Source organism: Haliotis asinina, chromosome 14, assembly GCF_037392515.1.
Source record: "Haliotis asinina isolate JCU_RB_2024 chromosome 14, JCU_Hal_asi_v2, whole genome shotgun sequence".
Lineage (NCBI taxonomy): Eukaryota > Metazoa > Mollusca > Gastropoda > Lepetellida > Haliotidae > Haliotis > Haliotis asinina.
Genome location: NC_090293.1, coordinates 37,725,327 through 37,742,850, shown reverse-complemented (window position 1 = coordinate 37,742,850; position 17,524 = coordinate 37,725,327). Strand labels below are relative to the sequence as shown.

The 17,524-nt window shown below is 37.1% G+C and overlaps 1 protein-coding gene across 1 annotated transcript in view; it reads right to left on the bottom strand.

The window, feature by feature from the left end:
• The window catches only part of LOC137261524 (CWF19-like protein 1), a 261,199-nt gene that overhangs the window by 143,873 nt on the left and 99,802 nt on the right, over positions 1-17,524 (bottom strand). Inside the window, exon 8 of the mRNA XM_067799283.1 lies at positions 10,790-10,924. Coding sequence (XP_067655384.1) covers positions 10,790-10,924 — 135 coding nt within the window. The remainder of the gene's footprint in view (positions 1-10,789; positions 10,925-17,524) is intronic.

Below are 17,524 nucleotides of genomic sequence, written 5' to 3'. Positions count from 1 at the left end.
CATATAAACCCATGGAATAAAAAACTATCCTCCCCTCACTCACATTAATTTATAAACCTCATAACACGACTACTTTTCATCTCCCCTGTAAAAACAGACTTCCTAGTGAGATGAAGACTGTTTTTGGTATTTATGTAAGACTTTCAGCATAATTCTGTTTGCTTGAATTTCATGTGTGAATCTAAGTCTAAGTAGTTTCTTTTCAAAATAAATTTTGACATGACTTGTTTCATGTTTTGTTATTGCTTTATCCCAACTGAACATTATCAAATCAGGAAAAGTTTTATTTTCGATTGCTTTTTCACAAGCGGTAACAAAATCGTCTATGTGAGTTGTCATGGTATGCTAATTAAAACATAAAAGTTTAAATGTGAACACCTAGTGTTTATACAAATGGCGGTATACGAACTCACAATGCACATCTGAACTGTACTTGATAAGCCAGCACCTCAACCATCTGAGCTACGCAGGACCGAGAGCTGTAAACTTAATTTATCGGGTATATTCTGAGATTACACAATCCTATTACATACATTTAGAGAAATGTTTCCCATATAGTATAAACACTGTAACATGTTTTCAGTACATGAGTTGAAAAAGCAAGCACATGAACGCGGAATGCAAGGTTATTCTCGTATGAGGAAACATGAATTACTAGATTTATTAGGTTTAAGGTATTATCATGAAATGATAATTCATACTAAAATTCATTATTAATTGTAACCAGTACAAGCAATACATTAGCATTCAAATATTAGGAAAATATAAATATAGAATATTAGTTTCATCATCTACCAGTAATAGCTTAGACAAAGATTCCGGTCAAAAGTAGTAAAACTTTTCTCACAGACATTCTATTGAAAAAGGTATAAGTTATGAAGACACAATTTCACAGAGTTAAAATCCTAGCCTGAGGTAATCAGAACTCCACTGTAAGACAAACCATTCACTTAGACAAGGGTTATGTCTTGACAGGTTAACAAACTGCTTTGATGAGGTAAACATGCCATCACCTACAGTAAAATGACATTATACAAACACCAGTAAAGGGTTGTTAAAGATCCAGCCCAAAGTGAGCAATCAAGCATCCAGTAAATTTGCCAACAAGATTAATGCCACTTAGAATAGGATTAAAAGACTCCCCGTGTCTGGTCACTGAAGTTGTTCTGGTAGGACACACCCCATTTTGTTTATTCCGTATTTCAATGGCTATTGTAGGTTACACCCATTTTTGTATCAGTCAGCAAATCATAATCTTTGTATTGTTTTAATTGTAATTAAATAGTCTCCATCTCCATTTGTCCATCAGTAGGGTTTAGACTCCCAACACAGGTCAGCTCTAGCCCTCAGCCCAGAGGGTTGTACCGACTCTCTGTGGCCACCCCTGTACTGTTATTATATTTCTTGTAAATAAAATTGTAATTAGCTTCTTGTGACTTTGGACTCTGCTGAGTTAATTCCCCCAAGCAAACCAGCACACTAGTTAGATAAGGGATTTCACTGGAACCCTCACTTTGACGCAAGACCCATATCGTAACAGTATCAAAAAACACCTACTGTGAAAGAGCTCATAAAGGAAGCTCTTGAATGCGGAAGGCGAGGTTATTCTCATATGAGGAAATCTGAGCTCATCGAATTACTAAAGGAAAAAAAACCTACAGAAATACAATTCATGCCTAATGAGCATGCTATAGGAAAATATTTGAGAGGTTGGAAGATGGAAGTTCAGAGAAATATAGACGTTGGAGATATAAAACAATTGGTATTTCATAAAGTGAATGAAGTACTGAAAAATTTAAGAGGTATTAAATTTCAACTAACGTTAAAAATGGCACTAGAGAAACAACAGGCGAATGGAGCAACTGAATACATCAATGTTTCCTTCAGAGGTAATCAAGAAGTTACAATGCAACCAGATACTATCAACTCTTCTATAGACAGATCATTAGAAAAAAATTGAGAAACACTAGAATGTTACACTAATAGGGGGTCTCTGCTTGGGTTGTTGATAAGATTAACATGGTTTACCTGGATATAGCAAACTATGTGCCATTGAGAGGTGGAATGTACTTACCCCTGCCTTAAAATCAACTATAAAAAGTGTTGCTTTAGTGGGTCTGTGTTTAGGGAGGTCTGCGTTTTGGGAGGATACCCATTTGTCTGGCAGAACAGTGCCCTGTGTACAGTGCCCTATGTGTACTTTGAGAGATGAAAGCAATGGGTATCTCTACTTGGTTTGCGATATGCGACAACAACATTAGTAGAGAACATAGGATAAGATTAACAGTATGAAGGAAGACAATCTCTAACCTACTAGGTGAGTAGTCTGTATCTCAAAAATTGGATATCTGTAAGAAGGCTGGTCAAAAAGTTCTCAGCCTACATAGCTTCTAGACTGGTGACACCAACTAATCTTAGGAGTGTTGTTGGACAGTATTCAGCATTTCCAGTTATTTTACTCAAATTGATCAACTAGTTCGGAAGCAACAGGTCCTTGAAGCATACTGGCATGTACGTATGAGTAAAGAATATTTGAGATCATGACTACGGGCATAGCATTTTCCATGGAGATGTTCCTTCAATTTTGAAAATAGGTAAAAGTCGCCTGGGGTCAGGTCAGGTGAATATACAGAATGAGGAAGCAACAGTGATGTACTGCAGACTTTGCCAGTTGAGAGGTGTGAGACAAAGCATTGCGATAAAAAATCAGAACTCCAGCCCACAACATCTCTCATGTTGTACTGGTATTTATACCTCAGTATGCTTCAAGGACCTGTTGCTTTCAAACTAGTTGATCTGTCTGACATGTTTAACAGCACTCTCTCTGTGGAGAGAATCATGCTCCAGTCAGATTAAAACTTGTGCAAGAAAAACAATCAACTAAATGGTACAGTGGAGGTGTATTACAGGCTAAAGGTAGGAAAAGAATTGCAGAACATTTTGTAAATCCATCACATCCATTACAAATCACGTTTGTAAATCCACAGACTACAACTCAGTGTGAAGTGATGTCAAGAATGAGCAAAAGCTACCTACTACAGTGAACTTTTGAAAAACTCCAAGGCCATCATATTAATATTCTACTCTGAATACACTGACAGGAAAAAAAAAGAGATATAACACTTCCATGTTCCTCATATCTGTCAGGGAGGACACAATCCATTCTTACCAACAAGACAACATTTCACTCATGTGGCTCATGATCACTGGAGCCATCTGCTATCTCTTAACAACTAATGCTGCTGCCACTCTGGCAAGATCCCTCATTTTATCCAGGTTGGACTATTGCAACAGTCTTTGTGTAGGCATCATGCCTGAACAACTAGACACACTTCAGAAGATCTAGAACAGCGCAGCAAGACTTGTCACTAAAACCAACTAAAGTCACACCATTAGCTTCCCATCCGCGAAAGAATAAAATTCAAAACACTGTCTCTTGTATATTTAGCACTAAACAGTTCATCACCCTCCTACCTGCAAGATCTTATAATACCCTACACTCAGATTTCAAGACAATGGTCTTCCTAGTGTCCCAAAATACCAAGGTGCAAACTCTTGGTGACAGATCTTTCAGTGTACATGCAGCTTCCCTCTGGAAGTCACTACCTCTCCATGTCAAGTCATTCTAACTTTTTAAAAATAATTCTTATTGCTTTTTCATACATTTTAAAGTCTTTTCAGAAAAAAAAAGATAACAATTTGACATCCAGGTTAGCAGACTAATGACACAAGGAAATATTGGTAGAGACAAAAAATGACATGAATATCCAAATTCATAAAAGAAGTTGTGCACATCACAGTCCGTGACATGACGACCAAAACTTATAGAAGGTATTGATAGTACACTCCATTAGGGAAGAACATTCAGTTATCATACAGTGGTGCCTTAGTTCATTCTGGAAAACTTGAAAATGTGGCACTTTCTTTTTAAATCTGCTTCCAAAAATGATGTTTTTGAAGATAATAATAATAATGTTTAGAGGATTGTTATTTTTATCGGGAAACCCAAGAAGTACTTGTTGTTTTGTTATTTTAATACTGATATGTGCTTTACATTTAAGCCAGATTTCAAGTTTTTGCCAGATAAGTGTGATGTTGTTACAAGACCAGAAAGTGTGATCAGGTGACTCACTTTCATGTTGACAAAAGCTGCATTTTGAATTGTCTACATATCCAAATTTAGATCGCTGTGCATTTGTCGGCAAGTTGTGACGTATTATTTTACAATGGAACCACTGCAATTTAGTGTCATTGGTACATCTGAAAGGTATCTTATTAAAGTTTTTCCAGTTGTTGGATAGCCCTTCATCAGTTATTTTTGCTCCCATTTTTTGCAATGTGCATTTTTTTTAGTAGCGTCTGTCAATAATATTTTGTAAATGTGTTGTGTCCCCTTTATATCTTTAATGAGGTGTTTAATATGGTATCTTGGACAAGTTTTCAAAAGGTATATTAAGTGATTTCAAACAGAGCTTTATTGATCCATATATGTAACAATGTCAGTTTTCAGGTTAAAAAGTCTTACAAAGTTTTCGAAAGGGTGTATTTTGTTGTTAGAATCAAGGAGGTCGTTAATATATTGCACCCCTTTGTCAAACCATTGTTTATGAAACACTGGTTTACCTCCAACATAAATGTTTTTGTTGTACCATAGACTTTCTGAAAGCATATAATTTATGTCATGGTTAGAATGGTTTTGAGATATAAAAAGCTGCCATGCAGTTACAACATCTCTATAATATCTATTGTGGATCAGTGGGAGGCAGTCCTCCTTAAAACTATTGACAATCATAATGAAAAACATTGCCTGCACTAAGCTTTGGGAGATTATACATGAAGAGATGACACCAATTTGACTCACGTTTAAGAAATCTTCTAACCATAGACAATTTTTGTGCTTGCATTAATGTTTTTTTTTTGTTTTTTTTATTTGGCATATAAAAAGTTCAATCTTGTTTGTCACAGATTGCTTGGCTTCTCTTATTTTTGTCAGGCTTATTGTACCAGATAAATCTGTAGCATTTTAGCTGGAATTTATTTATTACTTCTTAAAATGGGTCAGGAAGGACACTAAATAAATGATTTAACTTGGGAATAATCAGAGATTTCAAAACAGTATTTCTTCCAAAGGGAGTAAGATTACAATGTGGACCATATAGTCTTGTCGATGTTAACCTTCTAACAGGAAACACATTAAATGATGCATAAAGGCAGCATTCTGAACCATCCAACATACATGAACATTTGATGTAATACCTTGATATAAAATTCTGAACCATTTTCGAATTGATTCGCCAAAAGTTGAAAAAGGATAGTGTTTTATAAATAAATGACCAAGCTACTGTATCAAAAGATTTTTCAAAATCAATAAGCAAAAGAAGGCTAGGAATTTGGTGGGTTTCTGTATAATCCATTAAGTGAAAAATTAAGTCTAGTAATTTCCCAGATATATGTATCTGACATGAAACCCTTTTGATCATTGTTTATTAATTGAACAAGCACTGATTTTATCCTTTTGAATATTGCCATTGAAGCTACTTTATAGAAAACAGATAATAGGGAGATAGGTCTCCAGTTTTGTAAGTACAATTTAGTCTTGTTTCCTTTAGGTATACACGTTATAAGTTCACATTTCAGTGAAACAGATAATTCTCATCTCATATAGTTCATATTTAAAGATCTGATGAAATATTTACTTATATCAGTCTAAAAGAACTTTAAAAATTCAGCCATGAAACAATCTGGTCCCCTTTTTCAGTCCAAATAGCTTTTGATCTAACCATTTGTCCCTGGGTTTTTGTTTTATTTAGCTTTTCTAGTTTTTCATTAAGGTCATTGATTTGTTCCAATAAGGCTGCTTTAGCTTCTGTTTCTTAAAAATTCTGTATCAACTCTCTTTCTTCTTTTTTTTCTGCTGCGTTTATTTGAAGAATATTCGATAGTTTCTCTGCGAATAAGCAATAACAAGGTCTCAAAGAAAAGTTGATCATCAATCACAAATTTGCTGTTGTGTATTCGCTGTATTTTTATATCTAAGGCATGTTTCTGATATTGTCTTCTTAACTAAATCAGCACAAGTTACAGCTATACATTACATGTCGGGGGATAAAAAGCAAAGGACTAAAGGAGTCCCCCTGAAATATTCCCCTTCTGATTGGCATAGATTCCAAAGTCTGCACCTGCCCTTGCAAGTACATCTCAAGTTGAGTCGACCAGCATCTCATTAAAGACCTGAGTAAATCAAGTGGCCATTCAGGGAGATCAATACATTGAAGAGACTTCAGAATCCATTCATGAGGGACAGAGTCATAAGCTTTTTTTGTAGTCAATCCAACACATGGAGAGGCTGCACTGACAAGTTTAAGCTTCTTCCAAAATCATTTTCCGTGCAAGAAGTTGATCCTTGCACCCCCAACATCCCATTCTTGCCCCCTTCTCCTCTCTGTAAATTATGTCTTGGAAGAGCAGTAAGATGACACAAGGTTTGTCAAACACCCTGTGAATAATTTGTATTGTGTATTCAAACACGTGATAGGATGGAAGTCTTTCGGGTCACTCAAGTCTCCTTTCTTGGGGAGAAGAATTGTGAGATCTTTGCAGAACCATGGAGGAATATCACCTCCACAAGAGAATTAAAACAGTGAAGTAACGGTGTTTGGACACAGGGAAACAGCTTCCAATACCAGTTTCAAATGCCATCAGGTCCTGGAGCTGTACTAGATTTACATAAATCAACTTTTATAGTCATCATTAGGCCATTTTGCTTTTCTTGAGGGGACAGGAGTGGGGAGAGGGGGATTTTATCAATTTAAGGTCTATAGTAGAGTAGAACTGAAAAGATTCATTGCTGTCCGTACACAGTACCAGAGGCTTGAAAAGTTAGTATAAATACTGCAAAGTATCAACTGTTAATTCACCGGATGAAGGGATCCGTAATGAACCTGAAACATTGTATGGAAAAGACTAAAGAATATTAATCCATAAAATATCGTGGTCAATTGTTCATATATTCATAAAATGTATCTGTTATGACCTCAACATGCACTGCGCTGCTGCGCATCATCATAGCATTGTGACATCCTATGCATTGTGACATCATGAGCACAGTCAACAGTTACTGTTCCTTAGTTTTAACTGATGATGGGGGCCATGAACAGGCTCCAAAACATTGAATTGAACTGTCCTTGATCAGTTTCCTTCACTGTAAGATCCCTGAGAGATACTGTAAACGTATTATATATCACACAGGTTTTATTTTCGCACTTTTCGCACAAAATATTTTGCTGCGAAAAATTGTACACCATGAATAAACCTTTCGTTCATTAACTATACACATGCTTGCCTCTGCATTGTTGCCATAACACATCAAGTTTGAGGACTGGAATCTATGGGAATGTTAAAATGGTGACTGAAAAAGAATCAAACTTACTAGTAACTGTCGCATGTTCTATCTGACCAATCATAGAGAGATATGGTTTGATACAAAACGGATTACCATGAAACAACTCAGAAAGAAATAATACAGCAGCATTTTATTTATTCATTAAAATTGTATAGAAGTTCATTAGTACTCGTAATTGATAGTCAATTAAGACATCAGCACATTCTCAACACACTGGATGTTTGAAATCACAACTTCATACACTATAGCAGTTCATTTACTTTCACAGCAAGCCGGCTTGTCTGAACCCACTATGAATGAGGTCCTTTCCCTTAGACATAGTGTCAAACGCCTTGATAACCCATTGTCCATGAAGGGGCTTGATGACGCTGGTCCTGGTATCAACTGAAATTGCAGACACTGAATCATCATTACCTGTTCATCAAGTTGTCGCACAACTTCACTGGAATACCATTCGTGCAAGCACTGTTTGATTTCATCTTTGAAATTCTTGTTGAGAGCTAGGTCAAGTGGTTGTAGCTTGTCAGTACAGGCAGCTGGGACATAGAGGAAACAAATGTTTCTCTCTTGTAGAAGTTCACATAAACTGTCTGTACGATGAGCACGGTAGACATCGAAGATACACAAAGCCTTCTGGCCAGGTCCTAATCCCAGTTGTTTATGTGTTTCTACAACATAGGGGTCAATGATTCTGTGTGTGTGATGTCCCAGTCTGCTGGAAAGTTGATAGATGGATGGCATCTCTCAGATTTTCCGGGGTAGATCAGCTGAGGGGGCAGCAAATCACCGGACTTGGTCATTGAAGGTAGACCTGTGATCTGTCATCCATGCCAGAGATTGTCACCTGCTTCATCCCACATTCTTCCATTGTCCAGTCACCACCGGGAAAGAGAGACAGGTCAGTCTGGTCCCAGTTGATGACTAGGTTATCGGGGATGGCATTCTGGTCAATGACATCCTGTACACGATTCAGGAACTCTGTCTTGATGTCCGTGAAATCAGACGACAGCTTTTTTACACCTTTTGTTCCCTTGCGTTTGACAAAGTCCATGCATCATAAAAGTGATCTCGCCCAGGAATCCATCAGCTCAACATGTCCATTGAATTCTTTCAACACAGATTTATGACGTTTTCTCATGATTCCATCAGTTGCTGCAAACAAAGTTTTTGTGTTAACAGCACCACCAGACTGTCTCATTTTTCTCAACCAGTTCTTAATTTCGTCTTCGTATTGACCCAGCTTTGGCCTCTGACCTTGGACGGCCTTAAACAATCGGTGTGGAGATTCTGCTGTTTTACTGCTGCTTTGCTGTTTCAGGAAATTCGCTTTCATACTGCGGACAGTAGATTCATTCCCTTTCTTCTTCAGTTCACAAGAGAACTTATGGGCTGCCTTCATAACACCATGTTCAATTGCATACACAGCAATTTTCGCCCCTACTTCGGGATCATAATTGCTGTATTCCCCACGTTTTCTTTTACAGCATGATGGGTCACATGACGTGTCACTTGTCGCCATTTCATCTTGGAGTTGATCTACGGCAACATTTGCAGTGATTAAGACTTCAGCCTCAGTCTCATCTTTGCAATCATTTGGATCTGGAAGTCCAGGTGTCTTGGGGGTAGGTGCTTTCTTTGGCCACATTCGCAATGCCATCATCAAATTGTCAGAATTCGGAACATAACATTGATGTGTTTTTCAGCGCTTTAAACAGTATACCATCACAATGTGTCACTTGCTAAGTTCTTAATACTTCTGTGAGTAACCGTATTACTGTATATATCGGGCAGGCAGGGATTTCCTGTGATTTCCATGCCGCATGTCAGGTTAAGCCACTCTGATTGCTTTTACTGCTGTTAGTGACGGTGATACAGACAGCTGGCAGTTCTGGCAATTAAGGATTCTGCGAATAATTAACCGCACGATGTAGTCTAAACAGTCAACTCCACAAAATTTGCACCAAGCAAATATAAGTATGTTTACAGTATGCAAGCAGGAAAGCGTCTGCATGATGCATCAACCCAGTCTACAGGATATTGTCAAGGCATCACGGAGCATCTGCAAGGATGTTGATCGTCACTTGGATGTATCTATTTAAAATGTGACAGAAAAGACTGTCCACTAGATCTTAATGTTCTCTTGTAGGTTCTGTGAAGACTTGAGTAAGAATGTTGATATTGTTTATTTCTGTGACATTATTGGTGGCAACTAGGAGACATGAATTCTTGAGGATTGGTGTCCTGTGCTGGATGGCTAATACTGCCCTCATCACCAGGATGTTGGTGTGGACCTGTGAACACCCAGTGTCTTGTCTTAGGCAAAAGTATCTAAGAGTAAGGCTTTGTTAATGTGGCTTTGTTAACGCTCCAAATGACCAGGATACCTGAGAGAGGTTATACCTTCATTCATATTTTGAATTAAAAAGATGACTGTGGCTTGCATTTTTGTCTAATCTTGAAAATGTGAGTTTCCAGTCTTTACATTGGCGCTGCAAATTCTTCTTGGTCTTTCATTCGAGGAATTGATTCCAGAAATAAGACATCAAGAACAGATAACTTATCAATGAAAGCATATCTGGATGAGTTCCACGGACACCTCTAAAATGCCAGTTGTGTTTTTGGAAGATGTCCTGTCTATGATCAAGTGTTTTGTTTCATGCAGGGTTACTGGTATCTCTAACCATTCTGTTTGTAAGGTTCATGCTACCAAGTGCATTCCGTGCTGCTGAAGCTAATTTATGAAACTAGCTGTGAATTATGATGAACAGGATGAAGCGCACTTTCTTCTCCTTGCCTTTCTTTGAAGCCAACACACACTTATCTGAAGGCAAGTGTTCTCCATAGAGGTGACATTCTGAAGACAACTTACCCTGTGTGAAAACATTTTAGTAATCAAAAGGAAGGCCCAGATATATCTGTTGCTTTTAGACGTGCCCATTAATATCAAAATGAAAAGTCCAAATCTCCAAAAATTCAGTACATTGTCAGTAAACTCATGTATTCATGTTCAGAGAGTTAAGTACTTGGATCCACCAATAAGAAGAAAGACAACACATGACCATGTCTAAATCTGTGGATTAGAAACAGGTTACAGGAAATAAGGCAATCAAGTGTTAGAGGGACATATTCATAAGAATTACACATTGCTAAGGATGCCAATTGGGGTGCAGTTGGAGCACAAATTCAAGCAAACACCTTAAGCAGCTTCCGTTGATATTAATCATAAATACTCCAGTTACCGTGTATACAAAGTTCAAAGTTATACCAGGGAAAATATAAAAAAAACCATATTTTTAACTTTTACATTTCACATTGCATGATCACTAAACTGACATCCATATGCAAATAAGAAAAAGATTCACCAAACAAAGTCAGTTTTGCCAGTACCTGATCAAAATTATCTTGGCTGCTTCCTGGTGTGGAAAGTGGTGTGTATGGTGATGCTGTGGCATCAAGAGGTTGTTTACCTAGTTCATCACTTTTCAAGTAGGACAGTGGCTTGATTGAGAATGCATAAAGAAACTGAAAACACAAATGACACATAATTAGATGGACACGCTATTATGAGGATTACTTTGGACAACTAGAGTGGCTAAGGGACAGAAGAAACAACAAACAATGAACCAATCTGAAGTGCTCACATTGACAAATGTGCAACAGGAATGGAAATCAAATTAAAGATAATTCTTTTCTCTAACATGAATATTGCTGATACTATGCAGGGTAAACACAAGGGAACCATTTCATTAAAAACTTGTGTCCATCTTTCAATAGGTAAACATGCACTGCAAAAACGACTACATTTACAAGCTTGTAAATGTCTTGGAAACATCATCATCATCAATTTTGGAAAGATGATGTTTCCAAAACATTTCCAATTTCACAAAAAGAAGTTGATGTCAATAAATCTTGCTTTTCTTATTAAAAAAGTAAGTTATCTAGTTATCAGCTGAGCTGCAAGTTTGTTTGACATGTGGTGATGTGATTATCGCTCTAATACACCAGAGTGATTTGTCAATGGTGTGGTATGAACAGGCGGTGAAAGCTGTATTGTATTGATTTTGGTTGACTGCATATCATTTTGTGTTAAGCTGTCAGTTTTTATGTATATGTGAATGAGGATCATTAGACACATATAACCGTAACTCTCTAACCCATGACTACTTAGAGAATAATTGTATTTGATGTTATCTGAATATATTTATACATACTTAAAGTATTATCTTTATGCAATAGTCAATATCAATGATGTCGAATTCTCCACTTCATGTTGTACATTATGTTGTGTCTTAACATTAGCAGTTGTGCTTGTTCACCATAGAACTCGGAAGTTTGTTTCATATTTTGGATAATCCTTTCTTTAGTGCAGATAAACTTATAATACGAAAGAATAATGCTTCTCTCAGAAACAGGGAAGACGATTTGTATAGTGATTCTTTTCAAATTAGACATTTCTTTTTCGTCCAAACAGAATGCACTAATTACTAACATATATTATGCAACTTGACTGGCATAAAAAATCAGGCCATTTGTAGCCATAATGACTGTATTGATTGGACCACTAGAAGAATGAAAATAATTTCATACTACAAAATAAACTGGAACAGTAACATTTTCCATGTTACCATATGGGCTTTCAAACACTGAATGAAATAAATGCCTTATGGTGAAATGGATCAGGGAACATTATAATGGTATAAATTATGTTCTAATGACTCATGTAAAAATATATATACGGGACAAAAATAGGATATTTGCAAATTTTGAATAATGATCTAGCACACTGATAAAATATCAATCATAAAAATACCAATATCCCTAACTTATTTTGTCCAATTATTATGACTATGTTAGTTAACCATAACCAACCATGTCAAACTAGTACCGATAGATTTTTATCTAATATGTCACAGATCATCATTTTCATTCAAAAGATTGGACATTTGCAAACTGAAGCACTTATCTCACATAAACTGCAGTAAACAGTATGAGGATACGTAAAGAAACGTACCACTTACATGCTAACATCTCCCTTTTTATTGCATAGAGAGGCAGTTAGATGTACATCGTCCAGGATAAACAAGCTTACTGAATGTTGATTGATTCCATCACTTGGACAGTGGAGTAGGTTTCAACTTTGTCATAGTGGAGTTTAATGATAGAATCGGTCAATTAGCAGTTCAGTTTGCATCCTTACAGCCTGTTTACATTTTTTTATCTTACTCGCCTGTTGGCCCCATTCAACGATGTGCTCCTTGCTAAATTACCTGTTGTAAATTTGCTTCTTGATACTCTGCATATATACTTCCTTTCACCTGGTTGTAGTAACTATTATATTAATAACGGCATAGGAATAAACATGGAAAGTCCCCTCTATGTGTCATCAAGAAATCAGTATCTGTAAAGTTGTATTGTAAGAATGCCAATCAAACAAGCATTGGATTATGATTGGCATTGCATTCTCAATGCAGGTTTTAACATTTTCTAGGCAAATAAAAGTTCCTTCAACGCAGGTGTCATGATAGTGACATATTTTATACCAATGAACAGGCAGATGAACAGGCAGATGTCACTTCAAGCCTTTTAAGAATAGCATTAAACAGTAGGTGACTGCAGATTTGAACACCCTTCTCAAATGTTAAATCAAATACATAGAGGTGCAGGACTTATCATCTAAGATACAGAAACAAGCATCAATCAAACGATTAACCAATAACACAGTGATTGATTAATTACTTTTTAATTAATTTAATTTAATTTTTAGTTTCTACTAATTCCTTTTATCTTGCACAGTAGATTTGTTTATGTGCATAGATTTACTAATCTATACTGATTACACCCTGTTGTAAAGTACCTGTGTAAAAACAACATTCTTCCTCCAAGCATTAACTGCCAATACGCTGATTGACTGCTCATTATTGGCTAACCTGATCACTTTTTGAAAGAATGGCACATGTCATGCGATTGGTTGCCAGGTGTGAGATCTTAGGTGACCAATGAGATGATACACCAGTGTGAAAAAGACTGAAACGATAGTTCTCTTTTTTGTATATTAGACATTTAAAAGATACTTGCCTGGAACATGATTCGTTGTCTTTCCTTTGTGTGGATATTGGTGGATACATACCTCAAACAAGGTAATAGCCAGACATTGTTCAGACGTTAGTCTGAGTGAGTGAGTGAGCGAGTGAGTTGAGTTTTACGCCACACTCAAGCAAGCATGGGTTGCTGAAGGCCTATTCTACCCCAGGACCTTCACGAGTGCGTTAGTCTGTTTCATTTGTAATATTTGCATTTGTTTTTATTCATTTGTGGCAGCATTCAACAGAATCTTTTTTTTTTCACCGTGAAGTGTAATGGCGTGTGTGAAAAATTACGTCAGCAAATCTAAACAAGAGTCATCAGAAGATGACATTTCCCCCCGGCCCCTACATTTCTTTAGTTTGAATCGTTTCCATAGAAATCATGAAAAATATAAATGCATTATGTAAACAGCAAAAGACACTACTTAAAGATCTGTCTCATATATCTGCCAAAATCTGTTGAAAGATATGAAATGTTTTTCGAGTTGTGCTCCAGAAATGAAGCCAATCCCTCCACTTTGAGACATTGTTTCCATGGAAACCAGGAAAAACAAGAGTCATCAGAAGACATATCCGCTCCGACCCCAGCACATTTGAAAAGATATCTGCCAAGATCTGTTGAAAGATATGAAATGCTCTTTGAGTTGTACTCCAGAAATAAAGCCCATCCCTCCATTTGAGACTCAGCCTGAATTGTTTCCATGGAAACCGAGAAAATAAGAACTCACAAAAAGCTGTAAATAGCAAAAGTCACCATTTTAGCTTCTGATTGGTATATCTACCAAGTTTTGCAGAAAAATATTAAACAGATTTTGAGTTATGCTCCGGAAACGAAGATCATCCCTCCATTTTGTGACTATAACTACCAAGGTTTTCTGACAGATATTAAGGAGTTTTTGAGATGTGCTCCAGAAACGAAATACACCTCTCACTTTGATGTCCGAAATGTTTCCATGGAAACCGACAAAATAATAAATCACAAAAACCTGTACATAGCAAAAGGCACCACTTGAGATTCTGATTGATATATCTACCAAGTTTTGCAGAAAAATATTGAATATTTTTTTTAGTTCTGCTCCAGAAACGAAGCCCACCCCACCATTAGATTAACACCAAAATGTTCCATGGAAAACAAAAAAAAATAAAAATGTCAAAAATCTGTAAATAGCAAAAGGCACAACCATTGGTTCAGATTATTACATCTATCATATTTGGTCTAAAAATATTTAAGGGTTTCTGAGTTATGCCCCAGAAACAAAATGATTATGGTCAGACAGACGAGGCGTCGACTATATCCCATCGCATTACATGCCCAGGGATAAAAATGAAAAGGTGCATGAAAATCTCCCTCAACCCAACACTATCTGGCTAAACAAAGGACTTCTATTTAATTTGGCAATGTTCCTATACTGCTACTGTTCTCTATAGAAGTATGAGATGCATGAAGTCACCATGCCAACAAGGATGATTCCATCCATCCTGTCAGGCCTTAAACTTTATTATTAAGAGGGTTTCAGTCTTAAACAAAATGTACGAAGCTTTGGGGTTTTTTTTATTTTATAAGGTTTTTTGTGAGTTTAGATACATCTGAACTTAGGTACATTTTGCTGAATTTCTCTATGATGATAGTGTAATAGGGGATGAAGTCTATCCACTTCTCCACAAAAACTGCTCAACAGAATTGAATGAACTTGTAAGTGTCTTTCATAGTGACTCTAAAGGTTTGCATTTCATACTTGTTACACTGGGGATGGGCCTTGACCTTGACTGTGGTGTAGCTAGCGGTTTTCGTAGTGGGCTGGGAAGCTAGTTTGAGGTTACCTGAGGGCTTTGGGGTGTTGTACCCTTCTCCCTAGGCAGTGTGTATTTCATCAACCAGGACATTTAGAGTTAAAAAGTTTATAAAACATTTGATAAATATATAAGGAAAAACTGAAGTCAAGTTAGGAAGGGTCAATGGACTGGGAAAGTCCATTGACCAAGTAACCAAAATTTTATGGATTCACTTTTCTTGGGGGAAATGGCAATTTCTCTGAACTGACATAAACTAGGACCTTGTGATCCTACATGATTAGGCGAATGGACATTCGGATACTAATGGTCAGTTTGTCAATAAAAGGGACACACAAGGGTTTTGAAATAATTTGTTTAAGTATCTTCTGGCACCTACCAGTCTGAAATATCACTTGATATTTTGTCAGATATGTCAATGTTTGGTTGATGAATGGCTAAAAGTTGATTAACGAAGATATTTTATACTGGAAGAATTTGATGGTACCAATAAAATCTCGGAAAGGGACTAATGAAAGTAACTAATTATCAATTAATTGGGTATGACTCATTTTTGTATGACGTAGGACATTATTTCGGGGGGGAGGAGCCTAAATTGTCATGACTTCTATTTTGTTAGTTGTCCGGTGAGTGGTGCGCGATTCTGGGCCCCACTGTTGACTTGAGAGGTTCTCTCTGTATTTTGAGAGAATGGCTCAGATGAACTTATAGTATCAGAAGTTGTGCAAGAAACCAACAAGTTCTTCCAGGACGGTGTAACCTAATGTTGTGTTTAGACCAGAAACTAGGAAATATTTGAGGACCTTTGTATGTGAAAAGCATTACCAAAAATAAAAGGACTTGAACGCCAAACTGGACTTATCCTTGAGTATACCGTCTAGCTACGTCATCCCCAGACAAAGAGTGGAGGAAATACAGATTGCCTCGGGAGAAGGGTATAACACCCCGACACCCTCAGGTAACAGTTTGTCGTAAATGAAGCTTTTAATGGGAGGTGTGTGTTGTATAGTGTTTGATTGTTATGAGTGTAGCAGGCTGTGGAGGTGCGTTATATAGGATGCCTTGTGTGGGTGTAGCTTAAATGTTTTAAGTGTGGATTTCCTAATGCTGTCATATTTTTGTGTGATGTGTTTGTAGAGTGGGTTGTGTTGGGCCCCAGCCCAGAGGGTGAGTGAGGTGTGGTTTATTCTTTGTGACTGAAAAGGTGCTGGTTATTAGAAGGAGTGTGTTGAGGGAGGTGCCATTCCTCGTGCCAAGGGCTAGTTTGAGGGCTTGGAATTGAATTTACTTAAGTTTCTGAATGTTGCTGGAGGACCGGGGCGGTGTAGTCCAGTTTCGACAGTATGAGAGTTTTGTATATGTTTATTAATGTGTGCTTGTCAGCACCCCAGTTTGTGCCGCTGATGGCTCTCATTAGGTTGACATCTTTTTCACATGAGTTGACAAAGTTATGAATGTGGGGTGTCCATGTTAGGTGCTGGTCAAAAGTTACTCCTAGAAATTTGGTTCCTTTTTGAATTCAATTTTTTGGTTGTTAAGGTGAAGTTTTTGCATATACTGATTTTTGAAGTGGATGTCCATGGTTTTTTGGACATTTATGAGGAACTCCTACTTTTAGGCCCAATTTTGAATATGATTTAGCATTTTTTGACATTTGATAGTGGCTTGTTTGATCGAGGTGCAAGAGGTCAAAAAGGAAATATCATCTGCAAATTTTGCTCAAGAGATTTTGGGACATGAGTCAGGAAAGATATCATTTATCATAACATTGAAGAGAGTGGGTGATAGTATGCTGGCTTGGGGGGTCTCGTTATCTAATGGATAAGGGTCTGAAAAGGTGTTGTGGGATTTGAGATTTATTTATCTATTGTTAAGGAAAGCGTGAATGAAATTTAGAATACATCCATGTATGGCATGATTTTGAAGTTTTTGTAGTAGGCTGTTGTGCCAAACCATGTCGAAAGCTTTGCTAAAATCAATGAAAATGGCCATAATGTATTGTTTTTGTGCATGGGCTACTTTGACGTCTTGCTCCAAATGTAAAATGTGGTCTAAACATTGTCGGTTTGGAGTAAAGTCCTCCTTTATGAGCTTTTTGGAGAGGTGTTTGAGCCTGTTATTAACTATTGTTTCCAAAGTTTTACAAAGGTGTGAGGTGAGAGAAATGGGGCGGTAGGAGTCAGGCTCATGACTGGGCTTCCCTGGTTTGAGGATTGGCACCACCCTAGCCGTTTTCCAAGTATTTGGG